This window comes from Pogonomyrmex barbatus, unplaced genomic scaffold (genome assembly GCF_055798465.1).
Source record: "Pogonomyrmex barbatus isolate J1 unplaced genomic scaffold, ASM5579846v1 scaffold8, whole genome shotgun sequence".
Classification (NCBI taxonomy): domain Eukaryota; kingdom Metazoa; phylum Arthropoda; class Insecta; order Hymenoptera; family Formicidae; genus Pogonomyrmex; species Pogonomyrmex barbatus.
This window is the reverse complement of record NW_028297182.1, coordinates 5,804,053-5,829,776: the sequence shown is the minus strand read 5'-3', so window position 1 is coordinate 5,829,776 and position 25,724 is coordinate 5,804,053. Positions and strand designations below refer to the sequence as shown.

General features: G+C 40.9%; 2 protein-coding genes and 1 long non-coding RNA gene across 6 annotated transcripts; 1 reads left to right on the top strand and 2 right to left on the bottom strand.

The window, feature by feature from the left end:
• Positions 1 to 99: 99 nt before the first annotated feature.
• LOC105422765 (uncharacterized) lies at positions 100 to 9,184 on the top strand. Of its 2 annotated transcripts, XM_011632273.3 has the most exons (7): positions 100 to 595; positions 664 to 858; positions 1,866 to 2,015; positions 5,663 to 5,826; positions 6,350 to 6,452; positions 6,597 to 7,156; positions 7,601 to 9,184. In XM_011632273.3, the coding sequence occupies exons 2-7, from the start codon at positions 729 to 731 to the stop codon at positions 7,817 to 7,819; spliced, it is 1,326 nt and encodes a 441-aa protein (XP_011630575.2). In that variant the 5' UTR covers positions 100 to 595; positions 664 to 728; the 3' UTR covers positions 7,820 to 9,184. The 2 variants fall into 2 exon arrangements, with proteins under 2 accessions (XP_011630575.2, XP_011630574.2); XM_011632272.3 differs by having other exon boundaries at positions 100 to 858.
• On the bottom strand, positions 3,468 to 5,672 carry LOC148934736 (uncharacterized). The gene is made up of 2 exons (XR_016141160.1): positions 4,654 to 5,672; positions 3,468 to 3,980 (listed from the first exon to the last, which is right to left on the bottom strand). It is a non-coding gene; the product is annotated as an uncharacterized LOC148934736 (long non-coding RNA).
• Positions 8,188 to 24,534, bottom strand: LOC105422766 (Shaker cognate w). 3 transcript variants are annotated; one of them, XM_089084127.1, is made up of 6 exons: positions 23,947 to 24,534; positions 21,573 to 21,694; positions 20,478 to 20,857; positions 19,085 to 19,279; positions 17,749 to 18,796; positions 11,887 to 16,599 (listed from the first exon to the last, which is right to left on the bottom strand). In XM_089084127.1, exons 3-6 carry the CDS (start codon positions 20,802 to 20,804, stop codon positions 16,535 to 16,537), a joined length of 1,635 nt encoding a protein of 544 aa, XP_088940253.1. In that variant the 5' UTR covers positions 20,805 to 20,857; positions 21,573 to 21,694; positions 23,947 to 24,534; the 3' UTR covers positions 11,887 to 16,534. The 3 variants fall into 3 exon arrangements, with proteins under 3 accessions (XP_088940254.1, XP_088940253.1, XP_011630576.1); XM_089084128.1 differs by lacking the exons at positions 11,887 to 16,599; positions 21,573 to 21,694 and adding an exon at positions 8,188 to 8,904; XM_011632274.3 differs by lacking the exon at positions 21,573 to 21,694.
• Between the last annotated feature and the right edge of the window lie 1,190 nt (positions 24,535 to 25,724).

The following is a 25,724-nucleotide window of genomic DNA, read 5'->3' as shown; positions in this document are numbered from 1 at the left end:
AGACATAATAAAATCAAAATATGTATCAAAATTATTGCAAAATTATTGCATTGTGTGTGTGTGTGTGTGTGTGTGTGTGTGTGTGTGTGTGTGTGTGCGCGCGCGCGCGTGTATGTGTAAAAATAAAATCACATTGAATTGACATAATTCTTCAAAATTTATCATATCTTATATTCATTCTTATTTTATCAAATTTAATTTCATCATTGCTCTTTTATCATTGAATCCTCTCTTTCCTTTTTACTTTTTATAGAGAATAAAATATATCTATAAAATATATCTATAAAAAATTCAACAAGATACTCAAGAATGATATGTATAACAAGAATACTTAAGAATATGTTACCTCGAAGTGTGTTTACTGATAATCATCATCGACATGTATACTCCACTGTGTCTTGATAAAAATCAATGTACATACGAAATTGAAACTCGTCCGGGGATATTGTGCCCGGTGGCAGGAGAGGCCTTGAGACGCGTGGGTCTGACACGTCCGCGTGGTCCCATTGACAGTCAGTCGGCGGCTTTAGTCTTAAGTGTCAGCACGGATGTGCCCCTGCGTCACCAATCGGGAAATGCATTTTCGCGAGCACCGGTAATTCGAAAGCGCGATTATGCCATCACGCTACCATGGAATATTTATCTTGTATATCGCTACGATAGCTGGAGCATCATTTCCGCCGGTGGGGAGATGGTGCTCTATCTACCGCACGCTAGGCTGCGTTAGCATGTTATTCACCTTGCCGGAGATCACGCACCAATGGTCGCTCTTAGGGCTGAATCCCTGGTCGAATCATATAAGGGGTAAACCGACGTCTAATGAGCCTCTTGAACGTGACCCGACTCGATCTTCCAGGGGTGAGTACATTGCGAATATAATATTGCGAATGACATGAAGAAAATTGAAAAGGGGAATGTTTGTTGAGTTCTATTAACATTTTAATAATATAAAGTATATATATATATATATATATATGATGCTATTGTGCTGACGTCATCGTACATTGCAACGGAGCACATCACACCCCGCGAGGGTGAAATTTGAAAACGTCAGTTGAATAATGTTGCCGTTGCCTTCCTTTCTTAAGCTGAAAAGAATCGCAGAAAATTTTATAAAAAAAATCGTTACGTCTTTTGCAACGATGTTTTTAGCTTGCTGTCACGTTTGTTTTTTGATTTGAGAGTGGTAAATGAAAAAATAAACGACTTTTCCTCGCTGCGTGCGGTTCTGAAAATTTTATACAGACTTTTCCATATTTTCCATGCATTGAATGATGTGTCTAACGAATAAGAAATTATATAATACAATGTTTCAATAAATGATTCTATGCAATTCTATGCAAATATTATTTATTAATTCTTGATATCTTTTTATTGTCGAGTCAGGGTTGTTTATTTTTGGGTACGTCAGACATGTCGTTATCTCACTTTTAAAAAGTATAATGATACATGTTTACTTTCTACATTTTAATTACTATTTGAGGAGTAAAATAAAACTCATTAAAATTCAGTTCTCGTTAAATGCTTTCTCGAAAAGTTCAAATACGAATAAACAACAATTGGTATTTAAATAAAATGGAAAAGGTTGTAAATGATTGTTATTGTTTTACTAGAGATTTACATTTCTGAATTGACGGACAGATCTTTCACGTAATTAAAATTTATTGATTTCACATCTATTATTATTCTTACACTTTTTTTTCTACCTTCGTTTCTACTTTTTTTTTTTCTACTTTTTTTCTACTTTTTCAATTCATTGTGTGACACAACGAAACAATTCGAAAAACGGCGTTGCTGGACGGCTAAGGGAACGGATAAGGGAATTTCTCTCAGCTCTGTCTGACTCGTCTCGCGTTTATCCGTAGTGCTGAACTTCTTTCCCGTTCCGGTCGAGGAAGAGTGCCTGTCCGAGGACAAACGACGTCAGGGAATATGCATGAACACATATGAGTGTCGCTTCCAGCACGGACAATCTCACGGACCGTGCGCTCTCGGTTTCGGCGTGTGCTGCATATGTGAGTATATCTGTCATTCGTACGTGAATATAACTTGTCACGCGCGTCATCATGCAATATCGCCAAACCTAGCCGAAGGATCTGCAAGAGTAACGATTTATTCCGAGAAAAATGATCGCGAGGTCCTCTTTCCAACGACCTAGATCCCCCCATTTTAAATGTCTCCTATCGTAAATGGAGATGAGATTTTTATTATTTATAGATAAAAAAATGAAAAACGAGACGTTTCGATATTGCACTTGCTCTTCCTCAGCCGTTAAATATAAAATATCTAGATAGAACGATTAAAATATAAAAATTGGTATATATAAAATTTTCTATCCGGCACGAATTTTATGAAAATATTGCGTTATTTTTTTTAATCTATTATTCTAAAAAAATTTTCTTGCCAAAATTTTTATTGTTAATTTCAAATATATAAAATATTTCTCTTTTTCTGAAATAACCGATTGTTTTTTTTTTTTTTTTTTTTTTTTTTTTAATATCATCTCTTTGATACCGCGAGTATGTTATTGACGTTTGAGCCATTCTGAAAATAAAACGGAAGGTGTATGTTTCCAATTAAGGGTTACATTTATTTTTAGTATCTAGAAACGCATCTCTCTCTCTCTCTCTCTCTCTCTCTCTCTCTCTCTGTGGAAGCGCGATTTTCGTGTACGCGCGTCGAATCGATCGGCGGCTCTCTGGTCAGTTTAACGGTATCGGGATGCCCGAACTGAGATGATCTCAAGCAGCACGTTCTCCTCGATAGCGTGAAAGGGAGCACCTGAAGAAGGAAGGAAAGAGAAAAAGGAGAAATGGTACGCTTACCCGAGAGCTGGCACGACGAGGAGGAACTTGAAGGCCAAGCTATACAGTTATTTAATTGCCTTTCGGCGCGGTCACGAGCGTTGCACTGTACGGGGTCCACTACCTCCTTTACTTGTTTACCTCTTGTTTACGTCGCTCTTACAATTCGCAAATCGCGAGCGCGAGCGAGAGAACGTATCGTCCTCCAAAGGTCTACGTCGCGGCATGTCACCGCCCTGTATATACAGATATAAATTGAACTCTGGGAGTTGTATCTTTGCTAATCGCGTTAGGTTATGAAATTTTATATTTTACGGACGCATCACATATATATATTTATCCGCCCTACATTTATCTCTCTAGCGATAAATTTCTCGGGGAAGTTAAGTCCAATTTTGCGTTTTATGAAGTTTCACTTGAAATTTGCGGAGACGTGGATATCATCATCGCATTTCCAATTCTAAATTTTACTGTGCCCAAGTGCTTTAATTTTAGATGCTAGACTTAACAACTTTGCAGTTAGCCGCCGTATTAAATTTTCATTAAGAGAAGGCTGTCTGGAAATTTGTTGAGTAACGTACCGTTTACGTACGCTAACGATAATTATACAACAAGATACTATGTAGATTATGAAGTGAAGAGTAAATTTAGCATAAATCTTACTTATTTTTAAGAATTTAATATTGATTTATAGATGTGAAAAAATCTTTTTAAATTACGGCTCTATTATACGGCTAACAATGTTAATTTTCTTTGTGAAGAGACAAGATAAATAAAATTAAGCTAAAACAGAATTTTTCTAATACCGTCCTATGTACAAGCGTATTTTAATTAAATTTTTCTTATAATGAGCATCTTTCACCTTATTTCGTACCGCTATCTAAAATTTTCGTCTGATATAGCGCGGAAAAGTTCTTATTTACTAGCCTGAGACCGTTCCACCTTCCGTCTCTGTTTTATAAAGTTGCTCGTCCAATTGTTCCTTGTTTCTTTTTATTCGGTCTGCATCCATTTGCCTTTTTCCATGCCACGGTACATGCTATATGCACGAAAACAGGGCCATACCGTACGTACGGATTCTTGACCGATTTCCCGAATACCACTTCTTGCCATTCACACGCGCTCCTCGGTGCATCTTGGATGTCCGAGTTTTACTGGCAGAGTCAGATGCGTCACCTGCATATATGTATAATTTAATAACGCGAAATTTGATATGTGTAATAGGAAAACGATGCGTCTCAAGAGCGAATTCACGAGAGCCATAACACGAACAAGATAAATTTCTAATGCTCTCATGATCAAAGAAGTGACCTTTTAGATATAAATAGTTCTTCAACAGTTTTACAATAATTATGTAACGAGAAGAGGAAAATAACATAAAATATATATATATATCTTTTTTTACAAATATTCACATTTTATATCTAGCTTGTAACGTTTTTGCCCGAGAGGTCTTTCGATCTATGATACATTTTTTTTTTTTTTTTTTTTAGTAAACTTTATTTACTAGAATCCTGACGTCTGCTTGTTTCATTAAAATATTTATCGTTCAATTTAAATACATAAAAAAAATCGCAACGCAGAGGTAAAAAAAAACATTATTTGCAGATTTGCCGAGGAAATCTGTTAGTGAAATTAAGATTGGAAATTCTGAGATATGCCCGTGCATATCCGAGCGAGATCCCGCGCTACTCGTGTGTGTGTGTGTGTAGTGTGTGCGCGCGCGCGCGCGCGCGTGTGTGTGTGTGTGTGTGTACATATACACGCATGCGTGTTTGTGCATGCATATTACGCAAATACGATACGTACGTAGTAAATGTTTGCGGGCTGCAGATCAAAAGTTATTTACCTATCTCTCGCTTTTTGTGGTCCTCTCATTGAATCGTTGAATGCACGCTGCCTGCAACGGTGACATCAGTCGCTCATACATTTTTTATATTGTCCACCAAGTTGTTTCTCCGCATTGTGGGAGGAAGTAAGATCCGCATGCAAAGGCAGCGAGTGTTTCTTCTAACCGGCGGGCCGAGTTGAATAGCGTCCCGAGATTCTAAAACGGTCACTGAATGCCTGAATGAGAACTCGTTATCGAAGCCGGAGGCTGTTCGTGAGAGAATATCGCACAGGCGACGCCCACGATGGATACTTTGCGAAAGTGTTAGAATGTCTGGCATTCGCATTTAATCCGTCCGCGCGGATGTGAATTTCAAACAGGAAATTTCGGCGAAAACTCAACAAGCTATTTCCGTGCAATTAATAGCGGCTGTGTTACAATTTGCGCATACTTCAATGGCGTATCTTTTTTTTTTTTTTTCCTTTTCACGTTTCAGATCAAACTATGCGAAAGACGAATCGATTTTGAAAAAATGCGCTACGAGAGAGAAAGAGAATACTTATTTAATGTATAATATATGTAAGGGAAAGAAGCAAAGTGAGGTAAGGTAAAAGTTTGCGCTGAATATTTACTTATTATATTCAGGAGAGCCGGTATATATGTATATACTGAAAACTCAGGTGTCTGATTTCCCCCACTTAACTTCAGAAGGCTGAAAGAGCATTATTAACGGCAGCTTCGGCTTTAAATCCCGGGTAATTCATTATTCGCGCATCGATATATATAATACCTTTATTAATTGTCACGAATGAGTATTTTAATGAGTTTACCGATGAACGTATTACTCCGCGTCCCGTCCATTCGCATAAAATCCTACGAAGCCTGGAATCCTGGAATCGTGTGTGAGGTCGCAGCGATATATCGTGGGTTCTTACTAATTAAATATTCCGAGGTGTACGAAACGCAAAGCCCGTACGGTCGGTACAAGCATTCCGTTAACTGTGTCAGCAATTAATATGGTTTACAGTCACGGCAAGCTGCGACAATGAAGTACGGAATAATCTGACCTACGTGACCAGTCCTGGTTTTCCCAACCTCATCGACCGGCCTATGAACTGCACGGTGGTTATACGAAAGATCGATACGGAGCCAGTCAGCCAGTTGAGGATCGACTTTCACCATTTTCACATTGTAAGTTTCAGGGATGTCTTATTATTATAGTGTTACTTACTAGGAGTAGGCCGATTGCAACTGTCGATTCCCAAGTGCTCTTACTTAGCATATCTAATATTTCACAAGCTGTCAAGACAATAACGCTACTAACGCGTGTAAATGAAGCTGAATTTTTTTGTAAAAGATCGCGGCAACGTTAATTTTTAGCTGCTAATCAGAAATCAATATTAACTATTTGAAATATTTTTGTCAGCGCATTTCTCATATAAGTACTCATATAAATACACGCGTGGTTGCTGAGCCAATTCTATAAATAAGTTTACAAATAAGGGAAAAGATAGAAAAGGAGAGAAAATATGAAAGAGTGAAGGTAGAAAAATGCAGTACATAAAAAAAAAAAAAATAGAAAAAATTGTATGTTACTCGTCATATATGTCGCGTTTTAACATAAATGAAACACACACGTGACTCGTTTAAATTAGCGATGATATTGATTGCGGAGAAAAAGAGAAAAAGATAGTAAAACAAAGAAACGTTCTAGGGTCCGCCAAATTCCATGACCGGCGTGTGCGACGAGGATGTTATGGAAATTAGCAATGGCAAGTCAAAGTTCGAGCTGTGCGGATGGAACAGCGGGCAGCATAGTGAGTACCGCTTTATTTTCCGTGAGTTTCACAAGTTCCGTATCGCGAGACCGCGGTTAAAATTCGATCCACCGGCATCTCGCGCACGTGCACGAGTTTTACGAGCAATTTAAATAGCACGGGCTGTTCCATATATCTCGACAGTATACGTGGACATGGGCGAAGGTGACGAACCAGTCATTCTGCACTTCCGGCTGCCGGGCGGACTGCAGTCACGAATATGGGAGATGCGGGTGACGCAGCTGGGCTTCGAGCAACGCGCGCCAGTAGGATGTCTCCAATATTTTCGCTCGTCCAACGGCATTCTGAGGACATTCAATTACCTGCCGAACGGCAGATACCTCGCCGAACACGATTACCTATTATGTATACGTCAGGAGAGAGACATGTGCGGTATTTCTTATCAGCCCTGCACGCAGCACTCTTTTCGGATAGGTCCCGATAGGTCTCCAGATACGTCCAACACGACCAACAATGCGGTCCCCACGACGGTCGCGCCGAACACCGGAAATGTCTCGGCTGTCAGTGAGAATGCCCCTTCTGGAAACAGTTCCGACGCGGACGTCATCGAGGGATCTGGAGCGGGATCACCCGAGCAGGAAATGGTTTTTATCTCCAGCGTGAATTTGGTAACTTCCATCCACTTGGAAAGACGGTGCAGAGACAGGATACTTATTCCTTGCGACTTTGAAGAATTTATTACAGTACGTTTAATTTCAATTAGTTTTTTTTTTCTTTTTTTCTCTTGTAATTTTCCAAGTAGATCATCCAATAATAGATATCGCTGTAGTTTTGTTTATGAGAGACGGAGAAGAAAGACGGAAAACCAAGAAATGGAATTAAATTGATCGTGAATTTAGTGACATTAGTGCAATTGGAAAGTTTTATTTTGCGTGAAATAATTAGATAAAAATGAATCTAAATGCAATTTCACTTTGCGTCCATTGAAAAAAATTAATCATCCTTTAAAATGTTGTAAATTGAATTTAAGCGAAAATTTAGAAACTGAAAGATCAAACATCAGTATGACAGAATTAATCGCGATAGCTTTGGCGTATCTTGAATCATGGAATCAACGGAAGCGCTATCTTGTTTACCACAACGAATGTGTATATATGTGTGGGTGTGTGTGTATGTATCTGTTCCAGCCGGGAAACAACATGGCAGGTATCTGCAATTTGGAGCGTTGCGGCAGTTCGCTGTGCGGTCCAAGCGAACTCGATCTGGAGGGTAACTGCCGAGTGGAAACTTGGACTACCCCCTTTCGCATAAGGGTGGCGTTCGGCCCGGGTAGTAATATGAACGGCACATTGGAAGAGAATGCCGGCATGTGTCTCATGTACCATCAGTTACCTTGTGTGGCTTGAGCGTTATAATTATCCCACTCTCCGCAAGACGTACAAAGCGCAAAGCGGAACGCTAGACGGCCTATAAATGCGGAGACAACGTCACGAACACGAGGAGGAAGCGTCATCGACTGCATCTGTACTATCTGCAACGCCGTTTCTGCCGCATTGTGCATATTACGCGACGTCGCCAACGTAAATATAGGAAAATATTTTCGAATGGAATAAAAGGAGGCTTCCGCTCGTTTCGATCCTGCGCGTTTATTCGTTCGCTCGTTCGCTCGGCTTACGACGGATTGATGGACGCGGGATTACGGGAGAGAAATTATGGGATATATCGCCAGGTGAAGGTACGGTGCTGTAAAGTCAATTAATACCGCACAAAAAAGTCAAAGAGTCAAATAGTCTTTATTTACAAATGAACTAGCTTAAATCGTAAACGCAGCGCACAACTCTCGATATAGTGATATATATATATATATATATATATATATATATATATATATATATATAATTCACCTTTGTGTCCCGCCTCTTTTTTTTTTCTCCCTTATTCGATCACCCATCACGATCATCGGCTACGATACGCAGTGTGTTAATCACGGGGCACCGCCGAGTCTCTCCGTCAAAATTGCTCGAAACGAGAGATTAGCGGCTAAAACGCTTATCTGTAATATAATGTATGATGGTAGCTTCCGCTGCGCAAAGTGCCGATGACAATCACGGCAATCGTTAGCGATAACGATAATGACAAGTTACAAGAATAAATTATAATGTCGTTAATACGATAATGTGTCGACGATGACAACATCACTTCGAATTGCTCTCCTAGAAGAAACGCGCGCTCGTCATCTCGCATCGGGTGAAGCCGAGGTCCGCGTTAGTCTTTTCTTTATACAAGCTATGCCGCGTATATCTATACGTCATGTATTATAATAACAATAATAATTGTAATTCATAAGTCATAATGGTATAATGGATAAGAAAATCGAGCGATAATGCAATGGAGACAATTCGACGATAGTGGTGAACTAACTGCTGCGGTTTTCCTCGATGTCGTCGTCGGCGACGTCGCTGTCGTACAATTCGAAATCATACGTATCTACCTACGAAGTCAAAAGGGCTGTTATAAATAGAGCGTAAGAGAGGGCGATGGTCGCGACGAACGTATATGCAATTTATGTTACGTGATTACGCGTGTGTCTCTGTGTATACGGTCACTTGGTGCGGGGCACACGTTTCTGTCCTAATAATCTACCGATACAATTTCGGTATGTCCGTGGGGCATTTAACCCGCGAAGCGCTGAGGCCATATTATTTGGAGTAAGAGGTTCTATTATCAGAGGTTATAAACTTAAATAAACAATAAAGTGCACAGCAGAAAAAGGGTTTGTTCTCCTCTTTATCGGAGCGATATACATACATATACGAGTGTCTCTCATTTTAATTAATTTGCTACGTGAAAAATCGCGCATGCGCGATACATCAAGTAAAAAAAAAATATATATATATATATACGCGACAATTTTCTTCAACGGGGAATTGAGCGTTCGATGGATTAAGCCTTCGGATCGATTAAGCGCCCCACCGCATCCGATTGAGCTACGTGTTCCCGAAGAAACTGTCGGACGTTCGTCGTTGTATTTACATCGTCGAGCGATACAACGGAGCACTGTACAATTCGTGATGCTTGCGGTGTGCGCAGATTACGCGAGATTCAAGCGAAATGACGACGGCACGCGATATCTAGAGATATCTTTTCGAAAAATTCCAAGTCCGCTCAAGTTGAAATTGATTTTGTCGCGAGTTTAAATGCCTGATAACTTCTGATAAGTTTTCCTGAGCATTCATCGACGCCGAGAATTCTATTCGCGTGACATGGAAATCTCTCTCTCGACCAAGATCCTTTTTCTTTTATCCTAATATAACGAAAGTTATCAAACAATCTGAGAAGTTTGAATAGGTCCAGAATTGGTATATCCAGAGTACGTTCGGATATCTGAAACTTCTAGAGTTATTCGAAATTATGACCAATTGACATCCGAAGCATAGAGAAAAAAAATTCGGATGCGGATCTAATTTACACCCGCGCAATCTGCACACCCCGTTATCAATTAATCGATTCCTACGATTAGAAAACCTGGTATTAGAAAAACCTGGACTTCCACCCTTGATCCTAAAAGTGAACAACAGCGGAACCAACGGAAAACGCTTCGGAAAGGCAACGAGAGCCCCGGTCGATCAGGATCGCCAGATTTTTTTTTCCCTTTATATCGCGATCGATCTTTTCTGGACAACATTTGCAACGGACACGCGAAGCAAATCTCGAGATTTTTACACCGAGTCACAAATTGGCACGGGATACGCAAGACCAATGGAAAGCAACAACGCCCAATGAGATACGTATAGAATACGTTGGAATAAAGTTAACACGTTTGTAACGAGTCGGCAAATGGATAATCAATAATCATTAATCAATTTCGATTAGTTCTGGCGTTAGCATATCGCGTTCATCATAGCTCCGCTTGCGTCAGGCCTTAAAGTGGGACACTCGATGTAAAAGTCGAAAGGGACGCTCGCGTCGGGAAGAGTCGGGGGCGATTTCGCGAAAAGTAAAGGTCTGGCGATCCGGCGATCCCACGGTCCAACGTAAAAAGCAAAAGGAGCGAACGCGATTGGGTGAACCGCAAGCGGCAACAAACGTACATTACTGGTAAATTATGCTAGAGTTACTGGCCGTCACGAAAAGAGTAGGTACCATAAGACGTCGCTACCAATGGTGCAGCACTAGAGCAACAATGCGTGCGAATCGCATACATACATACGGAATCTGTACACACACACACACACACACACACACACACACACACACACACACACACGCTTCCTCCACTTAAAAACTTGTTGTGCGTGCGTGCTCATTGTACCCGCCGCCGATATGCATTTTCTTCTGTTTTTTTTCTTTTTTTTTTTTCCTTTTTTTATTCTTTCGTACTCTTTCCTTCCCCCTTCCCCTCTCCATTTCTGGTCGTTTGACGTGTTATTGGGTGTCGTTTGAGATATGAGGAAACGACTGAAACTCCAAACCGATCGACGACTCTACGCGCGATTATCGAAGGAAGAGACGTCGTGTTCGTATTACCCTACATTCCGTCTCAAAGTCACTCGATTCTTTATTCTTAACTCTCTCGACCTTGTCTTAGGTACGTTCGGTAAAACGAAGCGATCGTCCTCCCCGTGTCGAGCGGCGTCGCCTTTTCTTTCGGAATACGTTTCCGCAAAATTCGGCGGGTTGGAATGTGCTGGAAATTTTATAAAACATCACATCGGACTTATTGGTTCGGGACGTTCACCACGAGAAGAGCCACCGAAGGTGTCAGCTGAATGTTACTTGGCTCGGGACCAGCCTCAGTTTCCCGCGGGGTTGTGTAGGCTGTATCCTCGCGCGGTTTCGCCTCCGCCCAGTTGCGCCCCCCGCGCGGGGGGAGAAGGGCACATTCGGAGTCCCTCCGACATCGATCTAAAACGCAAGCTCCGCGTGCCGCTTTCCCGCTCTCTTATTTCGAGTCAACAGTGTTGAATATTGCAACATGCATGCGAGCATTCCGATGAAATATAACGTATGTGTGCGTGAACATACTTATATCACCGATACGGGATATATATAGTCTACTCAGGGTCGAATTATGGCTGGCTTCCACTTTCAGGGCTGCATAACGGGGGGGCTCTTGCACCCCCGCCGTGCTGTGTCACGGGAAACCGTGCGGGCGCGGTTATTTCCATTTAAATAATATGCAAACGCCTATTTGCACCTGTCTCAATTTACTCGTGGCTTGCACTTGAATATCGTTCGTGTTGCTCCCCGTCTCAAAGTTGATTTTCTAGACGTACGTTCCGACGTATTTCGTTCCACCGCTTCTATGTGTACGTATATGTGTGTATATGCGAGATAGGTGGATGCAAAAAATTTCCACAAAATACATTCTACGCCCCCTGTATACTTAATCTGGAACTTGAATATCTCTTTTGTATTATCTCTAATTGTAAGTTGACTTTAGACTATTTACCTAATTTTTTATAGCTATAAGTATATATATATATATATATATATATATATATATATTTTGGATATATCTTTTTAAATTAGAAAGGGGAGCTAGAAAAGACGCATTAAAAAATCTCTGACTCGCAGCACTAATATCACAAAAATCGCCGCTAATATAACGCAGTGTCTCGACTTTTCCCGCCATTGGCGAGCTGCGTCGAGGATTGTGCAAGTATTAATTTATCCGTACATCCTTTCTCAAAGTTGTTCAACATAGCAACCGCGTGGACAGCACGATCACAGCATAGACCGTATACAGTCTCTAATGACCAAGTGGTAAAGACGTAATACACAGTCGATGCATAGTCGGTGCAACCCTGGGCATGAAATCCAGTCTTTAAGGCACAAAGAATCGGGGCAATTGTGAGCAGCGAGCAAACTCAAGCCGATAGCACCGCGTATAAATAAGGAGTGATGTAGATGTAGAAAAAAACGGTCTTCCATCAACAAATTATTCATACACCTTATTAGACATTACCAACGGAGGTGACATACGGTATTCGATCTTGCGAGAAGTGTAACGCGCGAATATCTCCGAAACGGTTTGGTGAAACTTTTTTCGAGATTTCTACATTTTGTATGAAAAAGATGGACTCGTAATGTATTTATTACTTGTGTGCGTATACTTTTATATGTAGCGATCAAACGAACATAAGCTCGGGTATCAAATATTATCTTGCTACGAAAAAGAAGAAGAAATTATTATTTATTCGCTTGTCACTTTTGTGACAAATCTAGAATTATCTAGAATATTAAAAACAGTATTTTTAGTATGTACATGTTTAGTATGTATAATAATTTGGAAAAATTGAAACGTTATTGAAACTTTTTTATATTATTTGCTAAATTTGAAGCTATAACTTTTTACAGTTTTTAAAGATTTTTAAAATGCAAAATACATCAAACTGAAATTACGTAAACTGATAGTGACTTGTTTAGGATTAAAATAGTGAGGAGGCTATAAAGTTTTATGTGATAGCTAAATGTTGCCATTTAACAAATTGTTTTGGAAATTACAAAGGAAACAAATTTTTTTTACATTAGGTGTCTAAAGGGCTTAAAAATTCTCATTCAATCTCATCAAACTCGTATATCAACTTGATTTTCGCGGAACTACTTATATGTTAATTTACTGTTATCTTTCACATTAGTCAGATTTGCACGCTGGATTTGTTATTCATTTAATTCATATCCGTCAGAAATATTCACTTTTAATAATACGAAAAATGTTTATCATTCGTTCAAATATACTTTTTTTCTTGTAATATAATACGCTGTATTCGCAGCTTCCCTGCAAATGCAATCGCATCGTGTTACCCGGGATTTGGGACATTTATTTCGTCATCTCGTTCGATTAATTTCGTCTTTCAACATATTAATCGCATTCCTTTTCGCCTGTCATAAACAGATTCAAATACAGTTCAGGAAACTTAAAAATTACATGCAAAATGTATACAAAATGTATGTGTCAGGCAGTAATTTATTTATTGTAAAATGACACGCGTGAAAATTTGCACGTGCACTTCTGAATGAAAAAGATGATCTTATCAATTAATGTTATCATTGCATTTTAAGCGGATGAACATTAAAGGGTATAATTTACAAAGCCAAGAATATAATAGCGAGGAAAAATGTCAAAACATTGAAATACCAAAACAGGAAACTACAATAATTTATAAATAAGATCAGGTACTTGACATACGAATTATACAACTTACAGAACTAAATGTATAAATACACATTTTAATATATAAAAACAACGATTGTGCGTAATAAAGAAACATCAAGATAGTAACATATGCCCAATAATATAGTTACATTATTTTATTACGGAGAGACGGTTTTATTGTATTATTCAATACTTTATTCGAGTAAACCAAAATGCTTGCGGATTAATCCAATTTGTCCAAAAAAGGCGCGGAGGATGATATTAATTCAACAGTTAAAATCCCTTACGCTTAGAAGATATATATATATTTTTTTTTAACAGTCTCATTAATATGCTATAATGTAATCGATTATGATCCACTTTATGTCACGTCGATGTTCTACGAGTCGAAAATGAAATAAGAAACGATACAACATAAATATTTAGATATGGTCGTTGTTGAATTTGTAACATGTAATCAACCGATCGGAATTTTGGTCCAAAAGAGAACGGCCGTTTCCCGTCACTCGAAAGAAAGAAAAAAAAAAAATGAAAAGGGAAAAACGCGTAAAACTACGATTAATTTTGTCGAAGAAGCGACGATTGTCTATAGAGCGTCCGCCGATTGTTCGCGTGCACCGTACACTCGATCGCACACGTGCCTATATGATATGCTTTTGTCGTCTCTTTCCACCTCCTTTCAACTCCTCCTTCTATCCCTGTTCTTCAACAGGCACACAGATATAACATATATACGTACAACATCGAAAGAGATGCTCTTTCTTCACCGCTATCGGTGGAGCCGATGTTACAACTCTGTGCTTATTCCGCGCGCGAGGGACAAGAACAGGGAGCACTGTTCCTTCTTCTTCTTCTTCTTCCTTTTTTTTTTTTCACTGATATTAGAAACGATACCTCGAATACTGGCGGGGGGGGGGAGGGGGTGACGGGAGGAGCTCATGGATTGGTCCCGGGCGATATTCACGGTGGGCAAAGTGATACGGGTCCGCGCCCTCGCCGCATTCACCGCTAAAAGTGGCCGTCCGACTCGCATTCGAGATTCTCAAAATGTCAATAACGTGTCCACATTTTCACCGCTCATTTGGCGCGCCACGTCGTGAAAACGTGGCTACCGAAATTTAGTGCGATGTGTTGTAAAGTTCATGTACAATGTCACAAATTAACCGACCGGGTGATCGAAGGGTGGAAACCAGACGGCCACATTTTGTCGCTGAACATGCAGTGGGAAATCGCGGATCGCAGGATCGGGCAAAACGCATCCAATGCTTAAACGTGCAGTGAACAATAGTCGCATGTACGTTTCACTATGAGGGGGGGGGGGGGGAGTGTGAAAATCTACGACGGAGGATGTACCAAAAGATACGGTGCATCTATCGGTATCTCTTTACTATATAAAACGGGCTGCGATGCAGGGATGCAATTTCCACTGTCGTTTATTCGATTTACACGAGTTCCACGAGGATGGCACTAACGATAGAAATAACGTAGGTGCGCGATATAGACGATCAACTGGAAGATAGGACGAGGTTCTTCCATGATGAGTAATCGATTTTTTTTTTTTTTTTTTTTTTTAATCGAGATAATGCCGGATGATGATATCGACAATGGAAACGTACATATATATATATTTATATAGCCTCAAAGGTAATAAAGTTTACGTCCCCGTTTCTACTGTGCGCAGCATACCCTTTGCCACAATGTATCTTAGATCACCAACTATCTTAAATTTAGAAGCAATGGGTGATGCGATGTTTACGTGAGTCACAAACACGGTGGTCTGGTGGACGGTATAAGACATTCGGCTGCACTCTTGTGGGATATTTTCGTTTTAACATTTGCGTATTAATCGCTGTACTCGGAACGAATATGAAATTAAAGGTAAGATTTGAAAGAAGGAAAAACAGAGAGAAATAAATTTGAAGAGATTTCTATGTAAAAATAATATCCACATGACTCGTCGCCGAAATTACTTAGCACGAGAGATATCGTTATCTGAAAAATATATTTATCTGAGATTAAAGATATATTTATCTGAAAAACAACTCGAAAATAAATTAAGATGATTATTTTTTCATAATAGATATTTAAGAAGAAGGCAGGAAATATATGGCACGATAAATTATAAAAGTACAAAATTTCATCTTTAGCGGAAATTATAAATTGTGGCGCTCGTTATATCGAAGCACGAGAGGAAAAAAATAAAGATCTAGATAGAATTTCTCGAGAAGAATTTCATCGATTGTGAACGATATATAGTGTCAATACATCGATTCATTCATTTTCTATCGATGAAATATATTATATCTTTTACGAATAGTAAAAAATACAAATTATGAAGCGAAGGAAGGAGGAAAGTTCTCTACTCGCTATACAAGTTCTCCTCGACTTTCTACACAATTTGCTTATTTAAATCAATAGATGGCTCGTGGTATAACCGCCGAGAGATTCTCTCGCATTCACCTCTTCGTCCCGACGGTATATGTATAATGTTATTTGGAATCTGGAATTAAAATCGAAACACAGGGATGGATCGAATCCCTTCTCTCGGGGATGGATCGAATCTTTGTTCCGGTTCTCCGCGCGTTTCTATTAACTCTACATTCCAGATAAATGATAAATATACCCTTCGCGGTCGTATATCTGGTGGACAGAAGTTGCCGCAAGAAATTTTTTACCGTTTCCGGTTGTACATGTCGAGTCTCAGCCGCCACGCTTCGCTGGCAGTGTTTATTTTTGCCTAGCCGTTGAAAATGGGCAACGGAAGCCATGATGCTTCGATGCAGCGAGGTATCATTTTTTTACGTTTCTTTCACTCTTGCCAAAGCATGCCTAATGGAATTAACGGGATTTTTACAGGACGATCTTTGATTATAGGTGTGTACACGCCGCGTCGTTCGCTCCAAAATAATTCCGACCAGTTGCGAGAGATACCCACGTTTGAGCACGCTACGACCGCAAATGGTTAATCCAAACCTCCGGCTCTCTTGGTCCCGTTGGTTCGTAGGTTACAATTCCTCCGGTCCTCCTCTGCAACCCACCATACGAGAAAAAAAAAAGAAAAAGAGACACTAGAGATCGGCCGAGATTCGGTTAAGATTCACGAAATCGCGAACTCGGCTGATTCTTTCGCTATTAAGTCAGCTTTTTGTCTGACCTTTTCTCGTCAGTCTCTCCTGACGCACTTTGCGAAAGGCAAAAACGACCCCGATACCATTTATTTTATTGCCAATAAGTTTCCTTGCACGCCATTTTGAAAAAAATATTGAAATTTCTATTTTACGACACGTACATGACGCTATTAAGCATTATCATCGTACGTTTACGAGACTTTGTTATCGGACTGCATTTTATTATACGCGATTTCTATATAAAATGAAAATAAAATAAAGCACTTTAGAGAAGTAAACTATTCAGTAATATAGTATTTGAATCCCGAGCTTTGTTTTATACTTGTTCGTAATTATATTTGTTAATTATGTTCTAAATGCATACATAAGCATGATTGTACGCGCGTTTTTCCCGCAATGTTTCATTTTACATATTTCGTGCATAAGTATCACGCGAAATTTGAACCCGTCAGTTTATACAGGAGATTATTTAGATACAAACAGAAAATGAGCGATTTATAATCAGGATTTCCGTAAATTGTGATTTGCATAAATTTTCAATGATCTTTGTCCGATATTTTAATCCGCAACGTTCGCAATTCGATACGAACAACGATCGATATGAATTTCAAAACGATCAGTAAAATCAACTTTACCTTAAGGCTTTTTCAGATAAGTTATCTACAAGTCCAAGTTAAATTCATCGCGTGATTTAATCCTTCGTGAATAAGGATAAGGTATAAAAACTTTGCACAAACGAATGTGATAATCTATAAACGAGCTTGTCCTGAATTCAGTTATTTGTCGAATTAAATTTCTCCCAATTAAAAAACTTTCTTAAATTGGTTAGAATCCGGTAAGTAACGTAAAAGAGAATCTTTTTAACCTTCGGATCAACGGACTTAAATCGTACGCCAATTATAGCATATATTCGCTATCTTTCCTTCAAGCAAGTGTCGATCGAGTCGACATCTCTCTTTCCTCACCAGGTGGACTAATGAATCGAGTAAAAGTCGAGCTCACGAATCGTGCGAAACAAAATCTAAATGACTGAACGCCTTCGAGTTACCTGTTTTCGTGGCGAACGGATCCTTCGGATGATTCGTCTTAATGGCGTTCATTCTCCGGTTCTGCGGTCCTTGGCCGCCGCCGGTGCATCCGACGCCGGGCGTCTGGCCCATGCCGAGGCCGTGGGGCCCAGTGGTAACCGCACCCCCGCTGGACTGCAAGTGTGACATTTGCTGGCCACAGCCCGGGGGCCCGACAGTCCCGGGCCCGCCGGCCACGCCGGGCGGCGCGCCGGGTGCCCTCACACGTGGCTGCTCGACCGGCAATACACGGCGTCTCTTCTTCGGTAGCTTGGCTCGCGCCTGCGTGTGACTGTAATACATCGCAAAGTTGCTAACGATCACGGGCACTGGCAGGGCGATCGTGAGGACACCGGCCAGTGCGCAGAGCGCGCCGACGAACATCCCGATATACGTTTTCGGCACCATGTCCCCGTAACCGACGGTCGTCATCGTCACCAAGGCCCACCACAAACCCAGGGGTATGCTCTTGAAGTCGTTCTTCGGATTGTACTGGGTGCGCTCCGCGTAGTAGACGAGGCTGGCGAAGATGACGATGCCGAGAACGAGGAAGAACACCAGCAGCGTGAGCTCCTTCGCCGAGGCGCGAAAGGTCTGTATCAGGATCTTCAGGCCCGAGGAGTGGCGCGTCAGCTTGAACAGCCTCATTATCCGTATTATGCTCAAGAACTCGAGGATGTCGGCGTTCTCTAAGTGGGCCGCGAACCGCTGCAGCGCCAAGTCGACGTAGAAACTCAGGGTCGCGACCATGTCGATCAGATTCACCGAACTCTTGATAAAGTCGCAACGGTTCGGACTCGCGGTAATACGTATCAAGAACTCAAAGGTGAACCAGGCGTTACAGACGCATTCGATGTAAAAGAAGACATCGTGGGCATTGGTGCGTGTCTTGTCCACCACCCAGGACGTTATGTTGTCAGTCTTTACCGAACGATTCACGATCATCGGCACTCGCATGTCCGGATGGGTTTTCAAGCAAAATGAGAGTATCGAAACGCAGATGAAGAAAACGGAGACTATACTGATTATCTGAAAGATAGTCCATAAATACGATCGACTCGTAAATATTACAGAAAACTTTTTACAACAAACATCAAATAATAAATATATATAAATTTTTTTTTATAATAAATTTAATAGATGTAGTCGAAATTTGAGGAAAATAAAAAAATATATATTTTTTTTAGTTTCAAAAGGTAATTTAATTAATGATTTTTGCATAAGATTATATTTAAATTGATATCGCAATTATTTATGTAAGGATAGTATAGCACGTGTCTAAATTTATATCATTCTGTTTAAACTCACAAATCATACCTTAGCTGCGACGGAGGAGTAGGGCTCATCGAAAAGGGACCACATTTGAGGCTTGAGCTTCTGCCACCACGTAAGAGTTCCCTCGTAGTATGCCTCCTCGAAACCAAACTTCCTGGCCAGTTCCTCGTCGGTGGGCTTCTCGGTGTCGAGGTCCAACCTGTCGAGGACCGTCAGCGTTTCCTGCGTATCCCGGTGCTGCAAGGGCGTCGAGGCGAGGGGGATGGTAAGAGAGAGACAGATGCAACAACGATTGTTATTCGTACCTGCGAAACTCTTTCTCGAGTGTGCTTTCTTTTGTGCTTTGCCTTGGGACAGATAAAGCGCGCGTGAAAAGCATACGCGAGCCGTTGTGCTTCCTCGCAAGTGATAAAGAAATCTGCCCGGCTTTGAGCAGCCTACCGGCGGTATTTGTCCCATGTTGCATATACGTTTACTTGAGTTTATCCCACATCATTCTATCCGAACTAGTTCTCAGATTCTATTTACCAACAATATCTCTTTAGACCACGTACCATTGAATCATACATATTTCCTCTTTTCTCATCAATTTCTAAGATGATAAGATGATAGAAATCATACAAAAAAAAAAAAAAAAATAATTTTTTTACTAATACTTGATTGTGAAAAAATAAAATTCCCAAAATAAGTTACCCCTATTTATTTCTTTGCTCACTTACAATCTTCAATTTTTCAGTTTTCACTTTTTAATTTTTAATTAGCTTCTTACAAACAGAGGCATGGGATGAGGGTCGAGATCGAATACGTGACTCGACCGCTCTCACACGCGTCATCCCCAATAGCATTATTACCTGTATTTATCTGTTATCTTTTTCTATCATTTTAAATATTATAAATAAATGATCTTGTAGCATGGTCTTCAACAAGAATCAATTTAAATAAAATCGCACATTTTTATAAAATACTAAAGTAGCTTCTAGAAACAACATTAAAATTAATTACCACTGAAAAGAAACATTAATATCTAAGGATACTTAGGTAAACAGACGTCAACATTATGTATGGTAGGCATGGTAAATTTGTGAGCGTGATAATAAGAGGCGTACGGTACTCTTCGGATCGTGTGATAAATCACCGGCAAACGTCTCCGGCATATTTGTTAGATCATTCCGAATCAAAGGGATCACATATATCACAAACCATGTTTCCATTTGTCATCTTGATCTGAGAAAATGCTGGAAAGCATTACCGGTCCCCTCGCGGGGACAATCCGTATAATTTAATCCTCGTATCTACAACTGTACCGTACGTCACACTCCGCGTGATACATATATATAAGTTTGCGCGTCCGATCCGATCCTGATTTTTGGCGTGCAGCCACGCTTAGGCGTGATTAGGCGCGTGCACTGAGTCAGACATAATATTCACGATATACCTGCGTGTAGGTCATCCAACAGCAAGGCTCGACCTGATTCGAGTCGAGCCCCCAGAAATCGAGCTCTTCCTCGAAAAGCGGGCCGCATACATCCGTGGGGTAGTGCAGCTTCCCGGTGCGATAGTAGTTGAGTACCTGGGCGAAGACACCTGGGTGCCTGTCGAAGAAGTACTCGTTGAGGATCGGGTCGTAGTTCGCGAGGGCCTCGGTCAGTCGCGAGAGCCTCGTCGCCGGGATCTTCTTCAGGGTTGCCTTGTACGTCTCGTGCCGGATTCCGCCCACGTTCAGAACCACGCGGTTCTCCGCGTCCATGTTTATCAGGTTCATTTTGGCTCACGGCTCTGCTACCGCCGTCCCCGACTCAAAGAAACCCATGCGATCTGCGAACAATCAACGCTCCCGTCGCGTGATCTAAAATTGGACGGAAAATTGTCGTTTTCCCCATCGCAAAGGCCTTATTGATTTTATCCGGTTAACCTTCCTAAAGTTCAATCGAGGTTGATGCAACTTACGCTCTTGCAAACTGAAGATCAGTTGTTAACTTATTTAAACAGAAATTAACTCTGTACCAATCGATCTTAATTTAAATCTTGTTTAGAGCATGTAACATAATTTCTCGAATAAAAGACGGGCGCTTAAGGGAGGAATTTATGTAACGATATCCGATCCGTACGATTCGATGAAATGTAAAGTGTGCAGTTTATGATCTTATTCCGTCCACGTTAAAATCCGTTCGCATGTGCCTTCGGATAGTGCCTAAAAGGATCAAGAGTAGCAGTTATTCTACGCGTAATGATTTTATCGCGATATATCAACCCCCCCCCCCGGTTTCACTGACCGGTTGCTTTGACATCCCCTGTAATCTCATTTGGATTACGTAGCGTAGCCGACGGAAAGTGTCATAATGGTGTCATTACCGCTTGAAATCCTGCGTTTTCAAAGACCGACGAATTGGGCCGCACAAATTTGAATACGAAAGCTGCTCTACTTAACATTACTGTCGCGACAATTGTGACATTTGATATTTAATCAAAAGACCCTTATATACCGACCATCATATATGGTTTACGGAATACGCTTTACACAAATACTAACGCTAGAATCGCAGCGGCTCTTTAAGTCTTCTGTCTCTGTGAGGATTGCATTCATCCAACTTTTTCATCTCGTGCTCGCAATGCAGCGAACAAAAAAATGCGGCGTTGTGAGAAGAATAATTCCTGCCAGAAAAATGGTACGTTAAGGCTATTGTCATGTACAAAGATTATATTGTTATAATTAAAATATATAATATTAATCACATTGAAAAATGGTATATAAAAAATATGTAAAAGAAAATTACAACAAATTAAATTTTATATAAATTTTATATAAATAAAAAAATTTTGAATTACAAAGTATTAAAATATTTATTGTTTTTTAAATAGTCGTAAATTTCATTCACTATTTTGCGTTTATAGGTTTTTGTACCAATCTTTTTTTTTTGTTAAGTTATTTATATATAAGCGTCTCTCGGGCAGGACATTTTTAAGTAACCTTCCCTTGACATCAATACATCTGTACCTATCAATTATGCGCGCTTAATGTATCGATAAACCGGCTAAGAGTGATGTAACATAAAAATGCGTCAAAAATAATATTTCAATTTTAAACCCAATCTAGAAGGACAAGCGTATGTTTACGTTTAGTGTTATATCATTTTAATACGTAATTAAAGAAAAATAAAGTGTTAGTTAATAATCAAAGATAAACAGAAATTTTTGCATCTTATAATGATAAATGATCGCAAATTATATTTTCAACCATAAAAGAAGAATAATTATTATTTATATATATATATATATATATATGTATATATATATATATATATATATATATATATATATATACTAATATTAATAATAATTATTAATATGAAATTTATTTTTCAATTTAAGCAGCATATTCTTTTATTTATTTTTTTTTTTTATTTAAATTCCTCTACATTACGCGAAATAGTCAAGAAAAACATCTAAAAACATCTGTATTCTGAAACGTTTGTTGGTATAATGTTTTACCGCGTAAAAAGCGGATCGCGTATAAAGAAAGCACCGTGTGAAATCAAAGGGACAGGTGTATCGGCTTTTCAATCCCGCTGTCGCTTTGTATGCCGACTGTGCAAAGTTAGAACAGCTATAAAGGCTAACAATGTGGCTCGCGACTGTTTCTGACGAGAGTTCGAACCGTCCGATTATCAAATCACGCGCTCGGGATGCGTCACGACGAACGGACCACCTGCCAGATACAAAGATACACAGATTGGATTCCGCGGCGTGCGCTGCTCAGGCGATGCGGATCGTCGTCGTCGAGCGAGGTCGACGTGCCTGAGTCCTCGAATTAGCGCGCATGGACGCGATTCTAAATCAACCCTGATCGCCAGCCGCCACCGCCGGCGGAGGGGATGGCGGCGGTAGCGGCGGCGGGAAGCGACGTCTAGCAACGACGAAATCCGATCGAATCTTCGAGGTCGGGGCGCATTCCCGTGACGTCATCCGCACGTATTTTCGCACGTGCACGAGCGAGAGCGGCACTTCGGATGATCGACCGTAAGGGCGATCTCTCGTGAGGGCGCGTTCCTTGTTTCTTACGGAGGCGAGCCGTCAACGAGACGTTTGTCCATGGCCGAGCTACGAATTAGCATCGGGAACGACGGCGACGATGGCGGTGGCGGCGTCAGGCGGCGTCGGCCAGCCCGTTGTGTCGCGCGAGGAGAATCGATAGTCCGCGTGCACGAAAGGCCGATATTGCGCCCCATACGCGCGCCGACTTTACCACCCGCGACTTCGTTTCGAGCCCTCGCTTCCGCGAATACTCCGACACGCGGGAACGGGAACGGGAACGGGAACGGGAACGGGGGACCGAGGGGATCCCGGCGAGGGGATCGCTCTGACTGGATCTCGGCACTCGACGAAACTCGGCGAAACGCGATCGAGCCGGCGTAACGGGGCAAACGGGATCGATCGATCGAAAGGGAGACGGGCAATTCGAGAAATCAATGAACGTCGGACGATCGAACGAATGTTCAGAATACTGTACGGAGTAGGTCAGGCGAATCGACTCGCGATTTCAACGAGGCTGGAGCGCTTCTACAGTAACGTGAACGACCGCGCCGAAAACTGACGAATGATTTGCAAGCCCGCAATCGCGGACGAACGCTTCATCGGCGATACGACGAGATAATTCACAAAGTCACAGCATCCCCAAAGCTCCAAAAGCTTAATCGTATTCATGCCCCGAACACTCGTGGGGTTGGCGCGTGTTCATACCTTCCCCCCCCCCCCCGCTCCCCTCCGTAAGCATCCCAAAGGGATGCCCCTCGTGATCGACACGTTTCCACTTGAACACGCAAGCGTCTATTCCCTCGACCCTCGTCACTGTGTGTCGCAACCCTCCTGACACACGTCTTCCCCTCGGAACTGAACAAAATACCCACCCTCGGTCGCGCTTTCTTCATGTCTCGGAGATCTTCCACGGCATCTCGACGGTACTGATCCAGTACTCCGCGTACTCCATGTCGTCGGACTGCGACGATGGTGATGGCGCTCCGCGAAAATATACCGGGTTGACGGGGTGGTCTGGCACTATGTTGTCCCGTGTGCTACGTCCTATTCTCGCACGAGCACGAGTCTCCTCGCTCGACCTCTCTCGTTCTCTCTCCCTCCTTTTACTCCCCTCTCTCTCTCTCTCTCTCTCTCTCTCTCTCTCTCGTTCTCTTTCTGTCTCCAGCAAAAGGTCAGGTCAGGCAGGGAACGCGCCGCGAAGGCAGAGGGCGTTTTCCCCGTCGTCGTGCTCGCGAATGGATCATCGGCGGAACGGTCGGGTCTTCATCGCGGTGCCATCCGAGGGTGCCATCATAGAGGGATCATCATCGTCGCCGGCTCGCGTCACCTCCGTGACAGACTGACAGGCGAATGAGACGAGAGATTGACTCCGAGGGTGGCTCGGTTGCGGCACGTCGCGCGCACAGAACTGAAATCGCGAACGAAAGCGACGTCGTCTCTGCCGACGAAGGACGGCAGCGGCGGCGGCAGCGTCGTCGTCGTCGTCGTCGTCGTCGAGGTGGGGGCGGGCGTCGCGACGGCGACGGCGTGCAGAGGTTGAGCGCGCGCATCTGTTTCGTATTCGTTACGTCGCGGCGCAATCACGTCGAAGTGGCCCTCGAGTTGGGCCGAGTTGGTGACCGAGGCGATGACTTTAAGTTACCTCCGGAGTTATTAAGTCGGCCTTTTCGAATCTTGCACTCGACGAACGAGTTCCTTGACAATTGCGATATCGTCTCGAAGGAGGAAATGTATCCGAATGCTACTCATAATCTATTACCGTTATTATCTTAAATGTAAAAACTCCACAATTGTACGAATAATATGAATATGAGTCAATTAATACTCAAGAGATTAAAATGAAATATAAATATGTAATAAATGTACATGTAATTAATTAATATATTTACAAAAGTTCTTGTAATTCTTTTTACATTAATTTAATGTTATGATTTCCGATTGTCCTGTTGTTCTTTTGGATATTGCAATCCCTTTCTTTATTGTTCGAAGAAATAGATGTATTTGAAATATAAAGTTTCGATAAATTAAAATTAGGTAATAAATTATACCTGATTGATAAAAATTATAGAATTTATGAGAAATAATAAAAACACTATATGACAGATTAAATGTATTAAACATGGTTAACAAATTCACATTTTTTTATTTGCGTCTAAATTTGTTAATAAAGAATAATAATATTTCAGTGATTTAATAATAATCCTTAAAAACAGAACTTTGTATAAAAAAAGAATTTTATCACTTCATAATTTATTTTTGCATAAAAAATTATCTTCTTTTTATACAAAATATTTCTTTAATAACGATAAATGGCAATATTTAATTAATATTCGCGAATCTGAATAAAAGATTAGATATTTAATAGGTATTTCATTAAACATCCATTAAGCATGAATGCATATGAACGTAAGTCTCATATGTAAAATTAAAAAAAAAAAGTCGATATTATTGGATTACGGATATTGTGAAGTTTGCTTGTGTGAAATTCATGATTATCTTCTTATATCATTTAGTATATCGATTTCTATCTGAAATTAACCGTCTCTTTTTCTCAAGGTCGCATGCACGATTAAAATCATGCGATTGGAACTTTTTTTCTTTTGTTTAATTCCAAATTCGACGTCAATTATGTGAATATTCTCTCTCTTTT

What these genes read in the sequence shown, in the direction of transcription:
- LOC105422765 (XM_011632272.3), top strand. Translation starts at nt 615, where the DNA reads ATGCCATCACGCTACCATGGAATATTTATCTTGTATATCGCTACGATA. An exon ending in TTTCGGCGTGTGCTGCATAT is followed by an intron (nt 2,016 to 5,662) that starts GTGAGTATATCT and finishes TATGGTTTACAG; the next exon opens with TCACGGCAAGCTGCGACAAT. An exon ending in ACTTTGAAGAATTTATTACA is followed by an intron (nt 7,157 to 7,600) that starts GTACGTTTAATT and finishes TATCTGTTCCAG; the next exon opens with CCGGGAAACAACATGGCAGG.
- LOC105422766 (XM_089084127.1), bottom strand. Translation starts at nt 20,804, where the DNA reads ATGAACCTGATAAACATGGACGCGGAGAACCGCGTGGTTCTGAACGTG. An exon ending in ACTCCTCCGTCGCAGCTAAG is followed by an intron (nt 18,797 to 19,084) that starts GTATGATTTGTG and finishes ACTATCTTTCAG; the next exon opens with ATAATCAGTATAGTCTCCGT. An exon ending in TCCGTTCGCCACGAAAACAG is followed by an intron (nt 16,600 to 17,748) that starts GTAACTCGAAGG and finishes GGTGGGTTGCAG; the next exon opens with AGGAGGACCGGAGGAATTGT.